Source organism: Salvia hispanica, chromosome 2, assembly GCF_029641045.1.
Source record: "Salvia hispanica isolate PSC_SH4W2 chromosome 2, Shi_PSC_v1, whole genome shotgun sequence".
NCBI classification, from domain to species: domain Eukaryota; kingdom Viridiplantae; phylum Streptophyta; class Magnoliopsida; order Lamiales; family Lamiaceae; genus Salvia; species Salvia hispanica.
The window spans coordinates 39,018,579-39,039,987 of NC_142693.1; the positions used below are offsets into that span (position 1 = coordinate 39,018,579).

Below are 21,409 nucleotides of genomic sequence, written 5' to 3' on the forward strand. Positions count from 1 at the left end.
TTGTGCGAAGAATTTGCTCGCCTTCGGCCCCTTCCCGTACTTCCTCATGAATTCTTGTATGATTTCCTCGGGATCTGGTTCCGCTTCGTCGGATTTTGCCTCGGCAGGGTTGTCTTGTCCGATGTTTGGCTGTGGTTGCACTTCGGTCGGTATGGGCTACGGTGGAACTTCTGGTAGAGTGGGGTTTTCTTCTGGTGGCGGCGTGGGTGCTTTCTCGGCCGCGGGAGTCGAACTTGCCGCCTCTGTTGTTTTCTTTTTGGGTTTTTCCTTCGGCGGGTTGTGCGTGAAGCCGGATTTTTCTGCATCTTCGTCTACGGCGGTGTTTTACGGCGGTGGTTAATGGCGGTGGGTTTGATGGTTCTCGGATCTGTAGAGAGAAAGAAAAGTTTGGGAATGGTGAGTTATGAGAAAATAATTTTAGGTGAGGGAAGTTAATTAGGTTTTAGAGAAGTTATTATAGGAAAAAAAAGAAAATAAAAGGAAAATAAAAGAAATAAAAGGAAAAGAAAAAGAAAATATAATAAAAATACGAAAAGGAATATCATGATTGGCTGCAGGCGAACGGTCGCGTCTCTGACGCAAGCAACCGTACGCCTCGCCGGCGTTTTGAAATTCAAAATTCAAACTTCCCCCTGATTTTCCTCACTTCCCTCTGACCGGGTAATCTTAAACACTTAGTAAAAACAACGAAATTTGCTGAACGCCTGGGTCAAAGAGATGAGCCTTTTATACTTGTGCATTTCCACAGGCAATCAGAATTTTCAAAAATCTTTTTGGGTTTTAGAAGTATATATATTTTTTTTTTTTGGTATTTTCATAAAAAAAAAACTTATTCATGTTATTTACACCTAAATGTTTAAATATTCTTGGGAATTAACTGGTCCAGTCGGCTGATCGAAAATTTTACCCTATCTACCTGACCTAGTAATTCCCGAAGAATATTTAAACATTGCTCACTAGGCAATAGTGGAAGGTGTGTGGAGTGGAATTTCTTCCACTTCACACAATTCCGAGCTATCCCTAAACACTTTCACTCTATGACCATTAACTAGGAAAGGAACAGAGTTAGCATTGACTCCCTGAATTTCCACTGCTCCATACGGTCGAATGCCAACAATTGTGTAAGGCCCTATCCACTTGGTCAGCTTTCCAGGCATGAGCTTGAGCTTTGACTGAAAAAGGAGTACTTTCTGCCCGACCTGCAGCTCCTTGACCCGAAGTTTTTGTCGTGCCAGAGTTTAGTCCTCTCCTTATACCACATGGCCGAATCATATGACTCCAGCCTCAATTCCTCTAGCTCCTGCAGTTGCATCTTCCTCTCCTCCTCACAGGCATGAGCCTTCATATTCATTTCCTTGACTGCCTAATACGCTTTGTGCTCTATCTCCACGGGCAGGTGGCACATTTTTCCAAATACCAGTCTGTAGGGTGACATCCCTATGGGTGTCTTGTAAGCGGTTCTGTAGGCCCAGAGGGCATCACCCAGACGCTTGCTCCAGTCTTTCCTTGATGTATTCACCGTCTTCTCCAGGATGCCCTTGATCTATCGATTCGAGATTTCAGCCTGCCCATTTGATTGGGGATGATATGGAGTGGATAACCGATGGTGGACTCCATATTTTCTCATCAGTGCTTCAATCGTCCTATTGCAGAAGTGAGTCCCTTAGTCTGAGATGATCGCTCGTGGCACGCCATATCGGTTGAATAAATTGGCCTTTAGGAACTTCGAAACTTCATTCCCGTCGCTTGAGCTTGTAGCCTTGGCCTCTATCCATTTGGACACGTAATCCACAGCAACCAATATATACGTATTTCCATATGAGGATGGAAATGGGCCCATGAAGTCCATGCCCCAAACATCAAAGATGTCGCAGACTATTATAGGAGTCTGTGGCATCTCATCTCTCGTAGAAATCCCTCCGGTAAGTTGGCACCTGTTACAATTCTGGCAGAACTCATAAGCATCCCTATTCAACGAAGGCCAGTAGAAACCGCTATCATAACCTTTCTTGCCGTTTTCCTCGGACCGAAATGGCCACCACACGCTAGTGCATGGCAATGGTTTAGCACGTCTCTTTGCTCCCATTCTGGAATACACCTTCTTATCACTTGATCTGGACCCATCTTCCAAAGGTATGGGTCATCCCAAAAGTAGTACTTGGAATCACTTTTAATCTTCATCCTCTGGGCCCTAGTGATTTCTTGCGCGGTAGGTAATTCTCCAGTAGCTAAATAATTTGCCAGGTTTGCGAACCAAGGCTCGTCATTCGGCTTGCCTTTCCGTTTCTCTGACTCCTCGGGCCCAGTTAATGCTAACACTGCTACCCATCTGATTGGTCTAGTGGATTCCCCTAAGTAATACAAGTGCTCCTCTGGAAAAGTATCAGGGACGGCTTCCTCATCTTCTCCCTGGTTAATCCTGCTTAAATGGTCAGGCACTCTATTCTCAGTCCTTCTCTTATCTCTGACTTCCCAGTCGAACTCTTGCAATAGCAGCACCCATCAGATTAGCCTTGGCTTAGATTCCTTCTTGGCTAGGAGGTATTTAATGGTTGCATGGTCAGTGAACACTATCGCCCTCGACCCCAGTAGATATGGTCGGAATTTTTCAAATGAGTACACCACAGCCAGCATCTCCTTCTCGGTGGTGTCATAGTTCTTCTGGGCCTGGTTGAGAGTCTTTGAGGCATAAAATATGACATAACTCTTTCCTTCGATCCTCTGGCCCAACACTGCTCCTATTGCAAAGTCACTTGCGTCGCACATTACCTCGAAGGGGTAATCCCAATTGGGCGAGCGGATTATCGGAGCTGTGACTAGACGATCCTTGAGTAGCCGGAAGGCTTTTTTACACTTATCATCAAACTCAAACTCCACATCATTCTGTAGTAGTCTTGTCAGGGGCTGGGCGATTTTTGCGAAGTCCTTAATGAACCTTCGGTAGAACCCTGCATGCCCCAAGAATCCTCGAATTTCCTTCTGATTCGTTGGGTGTGGGAGCCTAGAGATTACTTCCACCTTTGCTTGATCTACCTCGATGCCCCTCTCAGATACAACATGTCCCAGTACAATACCTTCCTTGACCATAAAATGGCATTTCTCATAGTTCAGCACCAGGTTCTTCTTCCTGCATCTCTCCAAAACAACATCTAGGTGCCCCAGGCAAGTCTCGAAAGAATCTCCATATATGGTGAAATCATCCATAAATATTTCGATGCAGTCCTTCAGTAGATCCGAAAAAATGCTCATCATGCATCGCTGAAATGTCCCAGGTGCGTTGCACAGACCAAAAGGCATTCTCCGGTAGGCGTATGTTCCAAATGGGCAGGTAAATGTGGTCTTCTCCTGATCCTCCGGATTGACATATATTTGGAAGTATCTACTGTAGCCATCTAGAAAGCAGAAGTATTGCTTTCCCACCAACCTTTCCAGCATTTGGTCGATGAAGGGTAGCGGGAAATGATCCTTTCGTGTGGCTGCATTGAGTTTCCTGTAGTCTATGCACATTCTCCACCCCGTGACCAACCTTGTGGGCACAAGCTCGTTGCGGTCATTCTTGACTACTTGTATTCCTGATTTCTTCGGCACCATGTGGACAGGACTCACCCACTCACTATCGGGAATGGAGTATATGATTCCCAGGGCCAGCAGCTTCAATACTTCCTTTAAGACTTCCTCTCTCACGTTGGGGTTGAGTTTCCTCTGGAGATCCCGGTGTGCCTTGGCTCCTTCTTCCAAACGGATATGGTGAATACATAGATCGGGGCTGATCCCCACTAGGTCAGATAGAGTCCACCCTATTGCTTTCTGGTTCCTCCCCAGTACTTCCAATAACTTGACTTCCTGCTCCTGGGTCAGAAGGCTATTGATTATGACAGGCAGAGATTCCCCTTCGCCTAAGTAGGCATACTTCAGACCCGGAGGAAGGTTCTTCAACTCTTTCTTTGGAGGGGGTACTTCAGGTGGCAACGGATTCTTCTTCATTCCTTTCTTGACGAGCTCATCCAACTCTGGCAACTTTTCCACACTAGCCAGTTGGACTGATCCCTTGGACCCAGGGGATCCTGTCTTGCCACAGAAATCCATTATTGCCTTTGTGATTTCCTCATCAGATAGCCCTTGCTTAATAACTGCTTCACACCATCCCGCAACCTCTTTCCTCATAGATTCAGTCATCTCCGAGGTATCAGCCTGTTCCTGCAATAGTTCGGTCTCAAGAAACTCCTGGACCAGGGGGTTAATCACATCAACAAAATGGAGGTTTTCCACGTCAAGTGGTTTCCTCATAGCTTCATCAATGCTAAAAGTGAATTTTTCCCCATTGTAATCTAAACAGATGGTGCCATAAAAAACATCAATTATAGTCTTAGCGGTCCTCAAAAATGGTCTTCCTAAAAGAACGCCACTAGACTCAGCAGTTTCGTTTTCACTCATCTTTATCACATGGAAATCGGCAGGGTATAAAAAATCATGAACTTTAACTATTACATTTTCTAACACTCCTTTAGGGCTAATGCATGATCTATCAGCTAACTGGATCACCACTTTCGTATCAGTCATTCTTGCTCCTACCAGTTTTTTATATATGGAAAGCGGTAACACATTAATAGATGCACCTAGATCACACATAGCATGCTCGACTCTGACACCTCCTATAGTGATAGGTAAGGTAAACATACCTGGGTCAGTTTGCTTCGACGGCATTATCCTCTTCTGAATTACTGCAGATACATTCTCCCTGATCACGATCTTTCCATCGGATTTTGCCTTGCCCGCAATGAACTCCTTAATGAATTTGCTGAACGGGGGCAGCTTCATAGCCTCCAGGAACGGGAGATTGATCTCCAGCTTTCCAAAGATCTCCAAGAAATCCACGGGGTTGTCCTTTTTCTTCTTGGCATCCCCTCGGTGGGGGAAAGGTTTAATCCTCTTTGTTGCGTTGGTTGGATCTTCCTTAGAGGGCTCTTCTGCCTCTCCTCTCTCTTTTCCACTTTCTACCTCAGGCTCTGGGTCTAAGAAAAATGGGTCAGCCATCCGAGGTAACGATCCTCCCAAGTCACCGGGTTGGATATCATATTCTGCTCTAACTTCCTCTTTTTGCTGGACCGGGTGGATAACATCTTCACTCATCGGCACTGGCGTTTCATCATTTACCTTCAGCTTGGGTCCTTCATATGCTTTCCCGGATCTCAGGGTAACTTGGCTGATATTTGCCCTTTCTGGTGGCTTTACTGAGACTGGAATCCTCCCTTCATTCCCTCGCATGTCGCTCAGGGACGTCGCGATCTGAGACAATTGTTTTGACATCAGGTCCATCGCGGCTTTGTGTTCCTGCTGAGCATCCTGGAGCTTGTGGACCACGTCATTATTGGCCAGCAAGTTGTTTTGCATGTGCTGTTGAGAACTCACTAGGTCATGGACCATATCGTCCAGATTCCTCTGGGTCCGGGAGTTCGGTTGATTGCCACTTGGCCCTTGACCATGATTTGGTCCACCCCCTTGATGCGGGTGAAAGTTTCCTTGACCTCCTTGGTTATTATTGAACTGATTCCCTAGTCGCTGAGAGTTGTTGTTCCTTTGGTGTAGGGGTACATATGAGCTTCCCTGGTTATTTTGATTCCTATTGTTCCAGCTGGGTTGATTTCCTTGACCCCCTTGACTCCAATTACCTTGTGCTCCTTGATTCCAGTTGCTCTGTCCCTCTTGATTCCTTCCGGACCAGTTGGGTTGGTTCCCTTGGTTTCCTTCTGAGTTAGTGATATGGAGTTGATGTTTTTGATTCCCATCGGACCACCTGAAGCATGGATTGTCCCTCCATGGAGCGTCTTTGATTCTCCACTGGTTCCAATTGCTGCCTTGATTATTTTGGTTCCAATTTCCTACAGCATTTCCTTGAGATCCGCAATAATTGTAACCATCCTCTGGACCCAATACTTATTTTTCTTTTTCTGTTGGACCCGGTGAATCGTTCTTCCCTAGGGCAGTTAGAATAGTCTTCTCCAGTTGATCCATCCTAACATCCATCCTTGCATCCACCCGTGCATCCATCATTTCTTCATTTTGCACTGTTACTGCGTCTGCACTTCCTCTCCTTAGGATGGTACGAGGTGAATCGTATGCCTTTTTTGCATCAATTAGTCTTCCCAGTATCTCTCGGGCCTCGCTCACCTTTCTCTTGATGAAATTTCCTCCACTAGCGGTATTCATCAGATCCTTGGACTCAGGTTTTGCTCCTTTATAGAATAGATAGTAGGTCTCGGCTTCCATCATCCTGTGGTTCGGGCAAGCATCGAGCAGCCCTTTAAATCTGGACCAGTATTGGCTCAACGATTCATCATATTCTTGCTTGCATTCCTGGATCTCCTTCTTAAGAGCATTTGTTTTGTTAGAAAGGAAAAAGTAATCCAGGAATTTCAACTTGAAATCCTTCCATGTATGGATCGAGTAGGGTGGCAACCTTAATAACCACGTGTTAGCCTCCCCCTTCAGCGCAAACGGGATCGCGCGTAGTCGGTAATCCTTCTCTGTTGCATCGTTGGGCCTCTTCTGAATACTGCATAGCTTACTGAATTCGTTGAGGAACTCGTATGGACACTCATTCCTCCGACCCGAGAAATTGGGTAGAATACCCAGCACATTAGTTTTGATGTCGATCGCCCTCTGGCGCTGGTTAGAGACGATAGCCTGGGCTGGCTCGCCATCTAAATGGGCAGTGAGCCAGCCGATCTCCGGATCGTCGTCGCCTGCGTTGGCCATACCTTCAACGCTTTCCTCCTCTGTTTCTGAGGTTGACTTTGGTTCCTTCTTAACTGACGAAGTTGACTCCTCGTCGCTCTCCGAACTCAGGTAAACTGGATCCCCTGTTATAAGCCTCGATCTGGTGGTAACTGGGAATATCGCTTCCTTGACCCGCCAACTAGTCTGGGCGCTCCTCCAACCAGGTGAGTTGTTCCAGTGTCCGAACCGGTAGCTCCTGTTCATAAACTGAAAAAAGAAACAAAAGAAAACATAGTAAATAAACAATTTACACTAAAACATTCGCAAACACACAAATAACACCATGCTATCCCCGGCAACGGCGCCATTTTGACAGGACTTCTAGAGTGCAGTGGAGGTACGGTGTGATATGTGTCACTCGATCTAACAGGTCCAGAGGATTCGACTAGACTTCAGAGGCTAGAAGATCATGAAACTTATCAGAAAGGGGTCGTTGGGTGCACTCTGTTCCTTCAAAAACCTCAACCCACTATACTACAACTTAGCACAGGGAAGTAAAGGATCGATCCCACGAGGACGAAGGTGCTACGAAACTGCATTTGAGGATGTTTTGGGAAAAGGGGGTTGGCTGCTGCCACGCAATTTTGTGGGTCGAGAACTTAAAACTACTGGGTCTGAGAGATAAGCAAAACTTTACTCTACCTATTGGGTCTAATAGATCAGAAGAACTTTACTCTACCTACTGGGTCTAAGAACTGAGAGCGTACGGAACATACATGACTTAGAGAAACTGATATATTTTAAAGTTCTAAAACAGCTGGAGTAAACTTAACTAGAAAGGCTTTCCTAATTTGGACAGACAAGCATAAAGCAAAAAGCAAGACAAGTTTCCTTAAACTACCAGCGTCTGGAAAAACATGCAGAAAAGTAAAAGAGACAAAGTGGATCGTACTGACAGGTCTAGGGAACCTGCAGAAAAAGCAAAGTACATGCTGAAAAGTACTGGCATAAAGCAGATCTGGTTCTAACTACCAACAACTTCATCTTCTTCGGGAATCAAACGAGAATAACAGAGAAAACAGGGTTTTAAACACCATGAGAACAGAGCAAACTTTAGATCTAGACTTAAAACGAGAAATTAAATCCTAAACTAACAAATCTACGCTACTGGACCTAAAGGATGCAAAAATAGAAAGTAAATAGCCATACTCATGCACAACGTAAACATCAAGCACCAAATATGCGAAACTTCAACTCCGAAACACCAAGATTCAACAAATCCAAACATCTCCATATGCAAATCCCCAACCTCCAACAACAAACCAACAGATCTCAGCTCCAAACATCCAACAACAAACAAAGAACGAAAGCTAAAAATAAGAGATGAACATAAACTCAGAGATATCCAACCAAAAGCAAACATAAACTTCCATAATAACTAGAAATAGGTCTGAATCCAGTAGATCAAAGTCGAAAACTAGAGTTGCGAACTTAAAAAACCACAAAGTACTAAACGAAAGCAATAAAATTGTTTCTTCGCCTTCACAAGGCGGTGTTACACAGCAAAATAACTATGACGATGAGAACCAAGGTGGCCAAAATCCTCCATGTCCAAGTGCGCAGCAACACAAAAATGAAAATTTGAAGTATGGAACTAGAACTAGAGCTAAGAAGGCATAGAAGTGGCTGTTCCCGGTCTTGTTCTTCAAGGTTGAGCTCTTTATATATGTGAGGCTCTGATCCCTAGGGTATCCCTCTGGTGATTTTACGCCCTTGCCTTTGAGTAAGACTTTTTAAAATAATCTGCCCCTCGCTCCATTATGTTCCTGTCGCCAACTTTTGATTCTCCCAGATCCGAACGACGACGTCTGATTTTTACATCAATTCCATCTCTTTTGCATGTGCCAGGTCCGGTAACAACAACTCCTAGGTCCGGCAGATTTACTACGCACCTGAACTCAATAACGCACATCAGCGCCCCAAATGCAAAGAATTTTAACCCTAAACCAATGCATTGAACGAGCCTTATCACTCTCTCTCTCTAAATAATTTTCCCAAAATTGTTTCAAACCCTAACCCTATCTACCAAGAAATTGTGAGTTGCAGGTAACGATGAAGAAAGTACAAGGAGCCACCGAAAAGAAGGGAGACCCAGCCACCAGACCACCGTCCGGCGAGTCGTCGGGACAGCCACCGTTCAAACCGACTTTTTCGGCGCTCGATATCCGTTCAGAATGGAACCCAACTTCTGTGCAAGGTTCCTTTACCGTCAAAAGTCCCGATGAGGAGGCATTTTTGAAGGAACTAGAAGAGAAGTTCAGAAGCAAGGAAGAGGCCGAGAAACTGTTCTCCCGTTTCTCGATGTTTCGTCAGCAATCGCCAACAATTCCTGAGGAAGGAAGGCGTAACCACCGAGTTCAAGCCCAGTGGTTTCCGAAACCCTAGATCAGTCGCATGCAATTGGGCCAAACCCAAACAGCGAACTCGAGGAGGAAGGCGTCAGCAGATTTGCAGACGAAATCGACAGAATGGCGGTGGATTACTCGGTGGATGTACTCGCGGGGGAAGGTAATGTTTCTGCCATACAATTAGTGGAGGGGGAAACCCCGGTGGTTGAATTTGTGAGGGGGGGAACCCCAGTTTCTGAGAATGTGGAGGGGGAAATCCCAAATGTGTATGTGGAGGGGGGGACCCCGTTTAATCTTGAGGGGGTGACCCTGAATTTGCTTGTTGAGGGGGAAACCCCAGTTGTGTCCGAGGGAGAAATCCCTAAAAATTTGGAGAAGGAGACTCCGTTTAAATCTACGGGGGAAACCCCAGTTACGTGTGTTGAGGGAGAAATCCCTAAATATTCTGGAGGGGACAAGGTCCCCGTTGATGTTGAAGGACAGAGGCCCGAAGAGGAAGGGCCGATGGAGGTAGTGGATCTAGAGGAGGAACCAGAGGACGCACCCGCTGATCCGCGGGCGTCAAGGAGGATGGTCCGGAGAAGCTTGCTGGACGAAGTGGATGAGGATGACCAGACGAAGGGATCAAGATTCCTGCCCCGGGGGAAGGTAATCGACAGAATGGCGGTGGATTACTCGGTGGATGTACTCGCGGGGGAAGGTAATGTTTCTGCCATACAATTAGTGGAGGGGGAAACCCCGGTGGTTGAATTTGTGAGGGGGGGAACCCCAGTTTCTGAGAATGTGGAGGGGGAAATCCCAAATGTGTATGTGGAGGGGGGGACCCCGTTTAATCTTGAGGGGGTGACCCTGAATTTGCTTGTTGAGGAGGAAACCCCAGTTGTGTCCGAGGGAGAAATCCCTAAAAATTTGGAGAAGGAGACTCCGTTTAAATCTACGGGGGAAACCCCAGTTACGTGTGTTGAGGGAGAAATCCCTAAATATTCTGGAGGGGACAAGGTCCCCGTTGATGTTGAAGGACAGAGGCCCGAAGAGGAAGGGCCGATGGAGGTAGTGGATCTAGAGGAGGAACCAGAGGACGCACCCGCTGATCCGCGGGCGTCAAGGAGGATGGTCCGGAGAAGCTTGCTGGACGAAGTGGATGAGGATGACCAGACGAAGGGATCAAGATTCCTGCCCCGGGGGCGACATGCATGCAGGAGGGAGAGACTCCTGACTCTGAAGAAGAGGTAGATGCCGAGGAAGAGCATCGAGTGGCCAAAGAACGCAAAAGGAAGGGTAAGACAACTGTCGTCCCTCGGCCTAGGAAATCTCAGAGATTCATCTCCGTCAGGAAAGCTCCCCGCCCACTCCCCAAGGCCTCTGGACCTGGTAATGAAAGTAGCGAGACTGAAGAAGAGATCGAGGAAGAAGAGGAGGTCCCCAACTTCGAGCGAGAAGAAGTCTGGATCACGAAGAAGCTCTTAGGAGCTATGTCTAAGTTCAATGACTCGAAGAGGGCACAGACGTACAAGGACCGAAGCGCAGTTGGGAAATTGGCCAAGTCAGGGAAAAGGTACGATGAGGATGCGTTGAAGCAGATAGAGTCTGACAAAGAATTCCTTGGCCACATTAAGGGAATAAGCTTTGAATGGCTCCTTAACCACAGTGAGCAGGAGGTGCCAGTTGAAGCGGCCCGCGAATTTTTCTCTACCTTCAGGTTCAAGGTTACTACCGATCCAGATGCGAACTCCATCTCTTTCTGCCTCTTCACCATCAGGCATACCATGAGTGTGAGGGAGTGGTCTTTGAGGATGGGGTTGTTTAGCAACGCCGAGGATGATGAGGGCATTTGGGACGACAGAGTATACGGCCCACCGAAGGATACACCCGGATTCTCACCACAGACTGCTTGGGAGTACTTGACACACGCCAGGAGTGGAAATTTTAAGACCAGCATATCAAAAGGGATCCACCTCACCGACCATCTTCTCCGTTTCGCCCAGGTATTCATATGGTACAATTTGATGGGCACGGCCAGCTCCAGCATCACCACCACTGAGCTATACTTCACTTGGTGCATGGCTAAACGCATCAAGGTTCACCTTGGATATTGGTTGGCCCAGGCCTACCATCAAATGACTGCCAACCCCTCTCGCCACATGTACACCTACCACCTTCTAGGTGCCTACATCGAGCGCAACTTCGTCATGAAGATCGGGAAGGCAGAGCCGATTGTTCCAATGTGTGAGCCCCCGGAGTTATTTAGCAAGGAGTACTTTTTCAACAAAGGTCTCCTACACATGGAAGGGAAGGACTTGTGTTTCTACAACATAGGGGCCAACGTGGACAAGGTGAAGCGTGAGCCAGAGCTGGTGGAAGATGTGGTGAATGCGGACGTGGCTGAGCTGCGGAAGGAGATGGCTGTGGTGAGAGGAAGTATTGGTGAGGTCAAGTAGGTGCTGCAAGAGATCAAGGGGAGTTTGAACACCCTAGCTGGACGCTCGACTGCCCAGAATGAGCGAATGACCGAGGCGGTCAAACTAATGCAGAAAATGGCAGTATGGTTGGGAGAAGTTTTTCCCCAACTCAAAGAGAAGCGGCAACCCGGCCCCGGCAGTTCCTCCCAACAGCAGCTTCCACCACCCTCCAAGCCTTCGGTAGCCTCGCATGTGTTCCCGGCCTTGACGTCTGTCCCTGTGAAGAAACCCCTCTCTAGACACCTCGTGATTACTGAAGAAGAAGCGCCGGCATCTCCGGCAAAGAAGAAAGTGAAAGTGAATCTCCCCAGCTACAGTACCCAGGTCCAGCAGAGACCCAGCAGAACTGGCCTAGCCGAGGTCAGGATGGACCTCAGCATAATTCGAACTGGTCATGGAAAAACCAGGAAGGACCAAACAACTGGAGTTATCGCAACCAAGGGGACCAGCCCAGCTGGAACAACAGGAGCCAGAGTAATCAAGGGAACTATTATGTGCCGCCACATCAGAGGAACGCCACCGGAAACAATCAGAATTTCTAGCATGCACACCAAGGGAATCAAGGGTCAGAGAACCAGTTCGACTACAGTCAAGGAGGTCAGGGTAATTATCGCTCAAATCAGGGAAGCGGACCGAGCCACAATCAGGGGAACCTGTCGAACTACAAACCGCCGGGGAACCTGGATGAGATGGTACATGACCTAGTCAACTCACAACAACACGTGGAGAACAATATGCAAGCAAACAACGATGTGGTACACAAAATCCAAGATGCTCAACAGGAGCATAAGTCTGCCATGGATATGTTAGCCAAGCAAATGTCACAATTGGCCACTTCGCTAAATGAAATGAGGGGACATGAAGGAAGGATACCAGCTTCAGTAAAGCCACCCGACTGGGCAAATATTAGTCAGATAACTTTGAGGTCAGGACGGGGCTATGAGGGTCTGGAGATGAGAAAGGATGAAAATACACCTCCATCAATGGGCAAGGAAGGCAATACCCTCGATCTAGAGGGGCCTGAGGTGAGCAATGTCAGGATGGAGGACGGTCTTCAAAAAGGGGATCTGGAGAAACCACTACCTCGAATGGCCGATCTATTCTTCTTAGACCCGGAGCCTGAAGTGGAGATTGAGGAAGGAAGGAAAGAAGTTGGTGAGCCATCCGTCTCTGGTCTGGCAGGGACGTTGAAGCGTACAAAGCCATTCCCTCATCGAGGGGAAGCCAAAAAGAAGAAGGACGACACCGAAGACTTCATGGAGATTTTCGGCAAGCTGGAGATCAACCTGCCCTTCCTACAAGCTTTGAAGCTGCCTACATTCAGTAAGTTCATCAAGGAGTTCATAGCAGGAAAAAACAAACCCGACGGGAAGATAGTAATTGGACAAAATGTGTCAGCGGTGATACAGAAAAGGAGGATGCCATCAAAGTGCACAGACCCAGGTATGTTCACTTTGCCTATTTCTCTTGGTGACATAAAAATTGAGCATGCTATGTGTGATCTAGGAGCTTCGATAAATGTGTTACCACTTTCGATATATAAGAAGTTGATAGGAGTAAGTCTGGTGGATACTAAAGTGGTAATTCAGTTAGCCGATAGAACATGCATTTCACCCGAAGGGGTGCTGGAGAACGTGATAGTAAGGTGCATGATTTCCTGTACCCAGCTGATTTTCATGTAAAAAAAATGAGTGATAACGAGTCTGCTGAGTCTAGCGGAGTGCTATTAGGGAGACCATTCTTACGCACCGCTAAGACTATAATAGATGTGTTTGATGGAACAATATGCCTGGATTATCATGGGGAGAAATATACATTCAACATCGATGAAGCCATGAAGAAACCCTTGGATGTTGAGAATTTGCATTCTATTGATATCATTAACCCCCTGGTCCAGGAATATCTTGAGACTGAATTAATGCAGGAACAGTTTGATAATTCGGAGCTGAGCCAGTCTGTTGATAAGGAGGTGGCGGGATGGTGTGAAACCCTTTAGACTCGGAACCTGACAGATGAGCAGATCAATGAAGCGATCATGGCATTCTGCCACCAACCACTGTCATTCGAGTCTACGGGGACTGTTCAGATGAAAGGTCCAGACGAAGGAACGAATTTGGATGAGATAGCAACAAAGATTCTGGAGAAAAAACCCCTGCCCCATGAAGCCATCACACCAAAGAAGGAGTTGAAGAAACTACCTGAGACACTGAAGTATGCCTACCTTGGAGAAGATGAAACATTCCCAGTGATAATCAACAGTCACTTGACAGCGGAACAGGAGAATGATTTGTTGGAAGTAATCCGGAGGAACAAGAAAGCCATAGGGTGGACGCTCTCCGACCTGGTGGGAATCAGCCCTGATCTCTGCATGCACCACATCCGACTGGAAGAAGGTGCGAAGTCGCGTAGAGACCCAAAACGCAAGCTGAACCCAAACATGAGGGAAGAAGTTCTGAAGGAAGTATTGAAGTTGCTATCCTTAGGGATCATTTACTCCATTCCAGACAGCGAATGAGTCAGCCCAGTTCATATGGTACCAAAGAAATCAGGAATACAAGTTGTGGAGAATGATAAGAATGAATTGGTGCCTACTCGATTGGTAACTGGATGGAGGATGTGCATTGATTACAGGAAACTTAATGAAGCCACTAAGAAGGATCATTTTCCCTTGCCATTCATTGATCAGATGTTGGAGAGGTTGGCTGGAAAGCAATATTTTTGCTTCCTAGATGGATACAGTGGATACTTCCAAATATATGTGGATCCAGAGGATCATGAGAAGACAACTTTTACATGCCCATTTGGTACTTATGCATACAGAAGAATGCCGTTTGGACTATGCAATGCACCAGGAACGTTCCAGCGCTGTATGATGAGCATCTTCTCAGACCTGTTGGAGGTATGCATTGAAATTTTTATGGATGATTTCACGGTGTATGGGAATTCTTTCGATGCATGTTTGGAAAATTTGGATCTGGTATTAAGAAGGTGTCAAGAGAAGAATTTAGTCCTAAACTTTGAAAAATGCCATTTCATGGTACTAGAAGGAATAGTCCTTGGTCATGTAGTCTCCGAGAGAGGGATTCAAGTGGACCAGGCTAAGGTGGATGTCATCTCGAAACTACCCTACCCCACAAATCAGAAGGAGGGTTCCTGGGTCACGCAGGTTTCTATAGGCGGTTCATCAAGGATTTTGCAAAAATCGCCCAACCGCTAACGCATCTCTTGCACAATGATGTGGAATTTGATTTTGATGAAGGATGCAAGAAGGCATTCCAGATGCTGAAGGATAGACTTGTCTCTGCCCTGATAATCCGCGCACCAGACTGGAACTACCCCTTTGAAGTAATGTGCGATGCCAGTGATTTTGCAGTGGGAGCAGTCCTGGGTCAAAGAATTGACGGGAAAAGCTATGTCATATTTTATGCCTCGAAGACCCTTAACCAGGCTCAGAAGAACTATGATACCACAGAGAAAGAGATGTTGGCAGTGGTGTACTCATTCGAGAAATTTCGACCATATCTGCTAGGGTCGAAGGTAATTGTCTACACTGATCACGCTGCGATTAAGTACCTACTGGCCAAGATGGAATCTAAGCCAAGGTTGATTAGATGGGTGCTGTTGCTGCAAGAATTTGATTGGGAAGTAAAAGACAAAAAAGGAACGGAGAACAAGGTTGTAGATCATTTGAGCCGAATTTTCCAAGGGGATACGGATGAAGCCATACCGGATGCTTTCCCCGAGGAACATCTTTATTATGTACGGAAGTCTGTTGGGTCTATTGACTGGGAAGTAGTGTTCACAGCAACAGGTCTAGGAAACATCGGACAAAGGGAAGCGCCTGATGAATGCAAAGCCATGGTTCGCTGACCTGACGAATTACTTAGTCACTGGAGAACTACCAGGGTCCCATGAAATTTCCCGGGCCCAGAGAATGAAGCTAAAGAGTGACGCCAAATACTACTTCTGGGATGATCCCTACCTCTGGAAAATGTGCTCAGACCAGGTTATCCGACGATGCATTCCGGAGTGGGAACAGAAAGATGTCTTGAACCATTGCCATGCTCTAGCCTGTGGAGGACATTTTGGGCCAGGGAAAACCGCCAGGAAAGTCTTGGACAGTGGATTTTATTGGCCGACCCTGAACAAGGACTCTTTTGAGTTTTGTCAAGTCTGTGAAAGATGTCAACTGACCGGGGGAATTTCCAGGAGAGATGAAATGTCGCAGAATCCGATAATAGTTTGTGAGATTTTCGATGTTTGGGGCATGGACTTCATGGGCCCATTCCCACCTTCATATGGGAACACATACATTTTGGTTGCTGTGGATTACGTCTCCAAATGGATAGAAGCAAAGGCTACACCCACCTGCGAGTCAAAGGAGGTAGCTAAATTTCTACGGGCCAATATTTTCAACAGGTATGGAGTACCCAGAGCCATCATCTCGGATCAAGGTACGCATTTTTGTAACCACACCATAGAAGCTTTGATGAGGAAGTATGGTGTACATCATCGGTTATCCACACCCTATCATCCCCAGTCGAATGGTCAAGCAGAGATTTCGAACAGAGAAATCAAAAACATCTTGGAAAAGACGGTGAACACCACAAGGAAAGATTGGAGTAAGCACCTCGACGATGCTCTTTGGGCATATAGGACTGCTTACAAAACGCCCATCGGGATGTCACCGTACAGATTGGTGTTCGGGAAGATGTGCCATTTGCCCGTGGAAGTGGAGCATAGGGCCTACTGGGCCGTGAAAGAGATGAATATGAAGGCCCAGGATTGTGAGGAGGAACGAAAAGTGCAACTACAAGAATTAGAGGAACTAAGACTGGAGGCATTCGACTCGGCCATGTGGTATAAAGAAAGAACAAAGCTTTGGCATGATAAGAATCTCAGAGTCAAGGAACTTCGCATAGGGCAGAAAGTACTCCTTTTTCAATCCCGGCTGAAGCTAATGCCTGGTAAGTTGAAATCCAGTGGATTGGGCCATACACGGTCATTGGCCTTCGAGCAAATGGAGCTGTAGAGATACAAGGAAGCGCCCCAAACTCAGTTCCTTTCCTGGTAAATGGGCACAGAGTGAAGGTATACAGAGATAATACAGATGTGCATGTGGTGGAAGAGACGCCACTACATGCATCGGCTATTATTTCTTAAGATGGTCAGGCAAGTGAATATCCTTAATGAACTCCTAGGTCAGGTAAAGTGGGAAACAAAATTTATTTTTGCGCTGACCTAGGGGATCTTGAGGATATTCATTCGCTATGTAAATAGTTCAGTTGCTTTCTAAAAAATAAGAAAATCCAAACAAATTAAAAATTCAATCTTCCAAAAATATTCTCGAAGCACCGAACTCCTTGGGGAAATTGCTTTGTCACTCATAATCTTCGACCCAGGAATTTGGTGTTTCATTTCTTTTATTCTACATTGCTAGGGGGAGGAAGATCCTTGCAGACAGGAGAGAAGGCGGTTGCACTTTGTTCAGCGGTCGCTGCAAATCATCTTGTAGCTTCTGTACCTCGATTAGCGGTTGCTAGCAATCACTCCGTAGCTACTAGATCTAAATCAGTGATCGACGTGCATGTTCATCTTTTCAGCTCTATTTTCCGAAGCAGACCGTTATAGGGGCAACGGCCGATGGTGGCCAGCAGTCGCTGGGTGAGGTGCAGCGAACCGCTGGCTTGCTTGAATACTCCAGATTTCCATCTTTGACTTTTTGCTATCGTTTAGGCTCTGTTTTGCACATTTCTCACTAAACACGTCAAAATATCAAAAATATATAAAATATGCAAATAATGAACATGTAGTTCAACTTAGACACTAAAAACGGACTAAATAAAGGCCTTAAAACGGTGCAAAATCCGAGTGTATCAATTATCAGCCCAATTGGCATCATTGTATGCATATCTCCAAATGAATATACTTTTGAAACAAAATTCCATGACTATGTGTCTTCTTTTGATATATGATGATTCTCAATGAGCTTCAAGATGATTGGTTGATGCATAACCTAACTCATCACTCTAACAAGATAACAACACAAGAAATATCAGATCTAGTAAATACAGGTTTAGTTTTTCCAATAGACGTTGATATCTTATCAATCCATTACATCAACTCTTTCACGATCTTTAATCCATGATTTACTACAATGATACCATATACCATGTTTCACATGTCTACGTGGTATTGTATTTCCAACCACACCACACTAGATCATATGAACATTTTACTCTCTCTGTCTCTCTTAGTCGTATCTCTCTTTAGATCGTCTTATTATAGCTGAGTCATTTTTATTCTTTTGGCAAAAAGTAACACATCTCTTCTTTGTTACTACGTTATCTCTTACTTTATTATCTTTTCATCTCTCTATTTATTCTTTTTTCTACTTTATTCTCTCTTCTCTTGGTTCACTTAATAAATTTCTTATATCTCGTGTCCAAAGGAAATGTTTCTACTACAAAGGGACGAAGGGAGTAGCATTATTACATTGTGAAAATAAGTACTCCATCCGTCCTACTTAAGATGTCCACCATTCAATTTTAGTTTGTCACACTCAAGATGTCCACTTTCTATATTTAGAAATAAATCTCTCTCCCCTCTCCTCTCTCCTCATTAAAATATTCAATCACATTTTTCACTCTACTTTATCACACACAACTACTCCATCTTAAATTCAGTATCATTAAAGAATGTGAACATTTTGAACGAGACGAAAAAAATATATAAATAACAAATCAAAGGTCCGTTGCGAATATTTTGCTTGTGACACCGATTAGGAAGAGAGTAAGAGAATGATGTTGAAATGTTTTAGGAACCCTAATGTATCCAAGCTAATAATTAAGGCAAAATGAGATTATTTTGGGGAAACTCTTGTTTGCAAAATGAATTGTCATCGCATTCTATACTAGAAGTACCAAACGAAACACTACTTCACGTTATGATAGTGAAAGTTAACAAATGTGATTATATTGTCTGAATTTGTTTTCTTATCTTGTTTACCAAACAATCCCTAAAATATTACACAGTAATATTGAAAAGTAGTATTGCTTCATGCGTGCATAAATTATATCTATTTTCTACACACTTTTAATTTATTTTTCAATTTTTCCCTCCAAAATTCACTTTTTAATTATGTATTTTCATTTTTTAGAATTTTAATTATGCATTTTTTATTTTTTAGGATTTAATTATGTAATTTTTATATTTTAATATATTTTTATATTGTTATAATTGTTTTTAGTAATTGAATTATTTAAATTAAATAATAGTATAGTGGGACCCTTGAGCTTGTCCTTGCGGAAGAGCACAGATGTGGGTGTTGTGCTCTTGCCTAAGGACAAGGAGTAAAAACGGGTCTGGACCCATCTCCGTGCTCTTATTTAAGAGCACGGATGGGGATGCTCTTAGTAAGAAGACTATGTATTCTATTTTAAATTTTTGGTAATTAATCTGAGTCAAATAAACTCTATCTTTATAATAAAAAAAAGTAAGTAACAATATTTTACTATAAAAAGAGGAAATTGTGGCAATTTTTTAAATCTCGGAAAATATATTGTAGATTTGTGGTCTCACCAGCCAAATTTTGAAAAAAAAATAAAAAACATAGAAAGTGAAAAAATAACGGACCCATTATCGGTATTGGCTGTAAACCTTTGAAAACCGAATAAAACAGGCTGTGACGCTGCTGTGCTTGGAACATTACTCCTTTTCTCTTCCCTACTTTCTCTCTCGACTGCAATTGAGGTTAGATTCCAATCCAAATACTCATCATGAGCTCTGTTTTCCAGCTGCAGAGAAAGCAATCTCTTCCTCTCTCACATTCGGCTACCCGGGAGGCCTCTGGACCCGGGATCCGCCGCCGGCTCTCCTCTCTCTCCCTGAATCTGAAGATCCAGCCGTCGTCCTCCCCCGCCGCTGCGTGGGCCATGCGGCGCTCCAAATCCATATCCGCCATGGGAGAATACGCCGGCAGCTCCGCGAGGAAGTGGTGGGAGTGGGGATGGGGATGGATCCTCACCCGAAAACCTACCTTCGCCGCCGATCTGGAAATGAACGAGGAAGAGGTCGCCGCCATCGGCAGCCACAGCAGGGGCAGCTGGCGCCACGTCTTCTACAAGCTCACCTCCCACCTCCGCCGCAAGCTGCTCGGCTCCGACAATGTCGGCCTCCCCCAGACCTTCCGCTACGATTCCTTCAACAATGGAAAGTCCTCCGCCTCCTTCATCCACTGATCCACCATTCCTTCGTGCTCGGATAATCGTTCTTTCATTTATTGATTGCCGGTATTATAATTACGTATATTCGATCCCCTTTTTGGCTCAATTGCTGCTCTCTCTCAAATCTGAGGGGATCGGCCGGCATCAAATCTTTCATTGTGCGTGTGATTAATTAATTCATATATAGCGTTTTGTATGATATTCTTTTTAATTAGTTGTTTCATTTATCATTAGTAGTCTGGTTTGTAATTCGTTGAAATATATGAAGATGTCCACTTAATTGTAAAATGTTCCATACAAATCTGGATTCAGCTCTGCTAAATTTCATTAATGGTGCCGACACCAATCACATTTCTAGTTGGGTGATGTTTAAAAGTATGTGTAGGTTTAGGTGTGTGTATATAGTTACATGTGTTTTTTCCCCGACTCAACCTGTATATGTCGGTGATCCATTCACCACCGACTTCTCTGTTTGCATTCATTAATAAGTTATTTTATGTTTATTCAAATCATTGCTCACAATATAGTCCTGAATCATAAAGTGCTTGATTGATCAGTAATACTGTCCATAATTATAAAAATATATCTATTTATTTATTTATATACAGTTCGAAAATGGATGCATTTAGTTGGTAGACAGAGTGGAACTGAGGTTATTGAATGTTAGGCAACATGTTAGGCTTGTCCTTAATTATTGGATTTTTATTAAGTTAATAGAGATTGATTATTTCAAATTGGTTTGAGTTGCATAAAGGTACTATAATACTACAATAAAATGGCAAGGAAGCATATGGTTTTCATAATTGGAATTTGGTTAGGCTAATTAAGGGTGTTGAAAACGCAGGCTTAGAGAAAACTGAGAGGCCATCCAATTTGATTGTGATGTGATTAAATTATGTCCACGTTGATCGGTGGCCTTTCTAATTCATTTTTGTACTCCATTTTCTTTGATGCAAATTAAAACACTGCTAATTTTGCATCTCGTAGTAACCAATGGCCTGTCAAGCTTCTTTTGGAGGCATCCTTTCATCTTAATTTGGTGAAATATTGAATGACAAAATTCGTCTTTCACTAGGAAACAATAATTCCTCTGTTTCTCTTTTGTCTAAAAGGACAATACACCCACCCAAACTTGTTGAGTCTTGATTGAGTTCGGTATGAGGTTGAACTATGTTTTCTATAATCAATAATTCCATCCTCCACTATTTGGATACTTTGTGCTTATCTCAACTCATGATTCTGGAACTTGAGGAATTTCCTACTTCCTTAAAATCCTTTGTATTTGAGAAATAGTGGTTTTATGGACCCACATGCATTAAGAAATTGGGTAGTTAGTTGCATTTCTATTAAAAAATAATAATTCTCTCTCTCCATTCTCCATTAATTATCCATTTTTGTTATTTTTATCTGTCGCCCAATAATTATCCATTTTCACATTTTACTATAAATGGTAAACAATAAACATTCCACTAACTCATTTCACTCACATTTTATTATAAAACTAATATAAAAGTGATATCCATATTCCATTAACTTTTTTAACCTACTTTCTTTTACATTTTTAAAATCCATGTCAAAACTAAAATGGACAATTATTAGG

At 44.3% G+C, this 21,409-nt stretch overlaps 2 protein-coding genes and 1 pseudogene across 2 annotated transcripts; all 3 read left to right on the forward strand.

The window, feature by feature from the left end:
- Positions 1-11,659: 11,659 nt before the first annotated feature.
- LOC148932368 (uncharacterized) lies at positions 11,660-15,454 on the forward strand (annotated as a pseudogene).
- Positions 15,455-16,005: 551 nt separating this feature from the next.
- Positions 16,006-16,747, forward strand: LOC148932369 (uncharacterized). The gene is made up of 3 exons (XM_089065079.1): positions 16,006-16,038; positions 16,125-16,424; positions 16,568-16,747. The coding sequence occupies exons 1-3, from the start codon at positions 16,006-16,008 to the stop codon at positions 16,745-16,747; spliced, it is 513 nt and encodes a 170-aa protein (XP_088921205.1).
- Positions 16,748-19,231: 2,484 nt separating this feature from the next.
- Positions 19,232-20,166, forward strand: LOC125194794 (uncharacterized). Its single transcript, XM_048093019.2, has one exon. The coding sequence runs from the start codon at positions 19,363-19,365 to the stop codon at positions 19,822-19,824; it is 462 nt and encodes a 153-aa protein (XP_047948976.2). The 5' UTR covers positions 19,232-19,362; the 3' UTR covers positions 19,825-20,166.
- Positions 20,167-21,409: the final 1,243 nt, after the last annotated feature.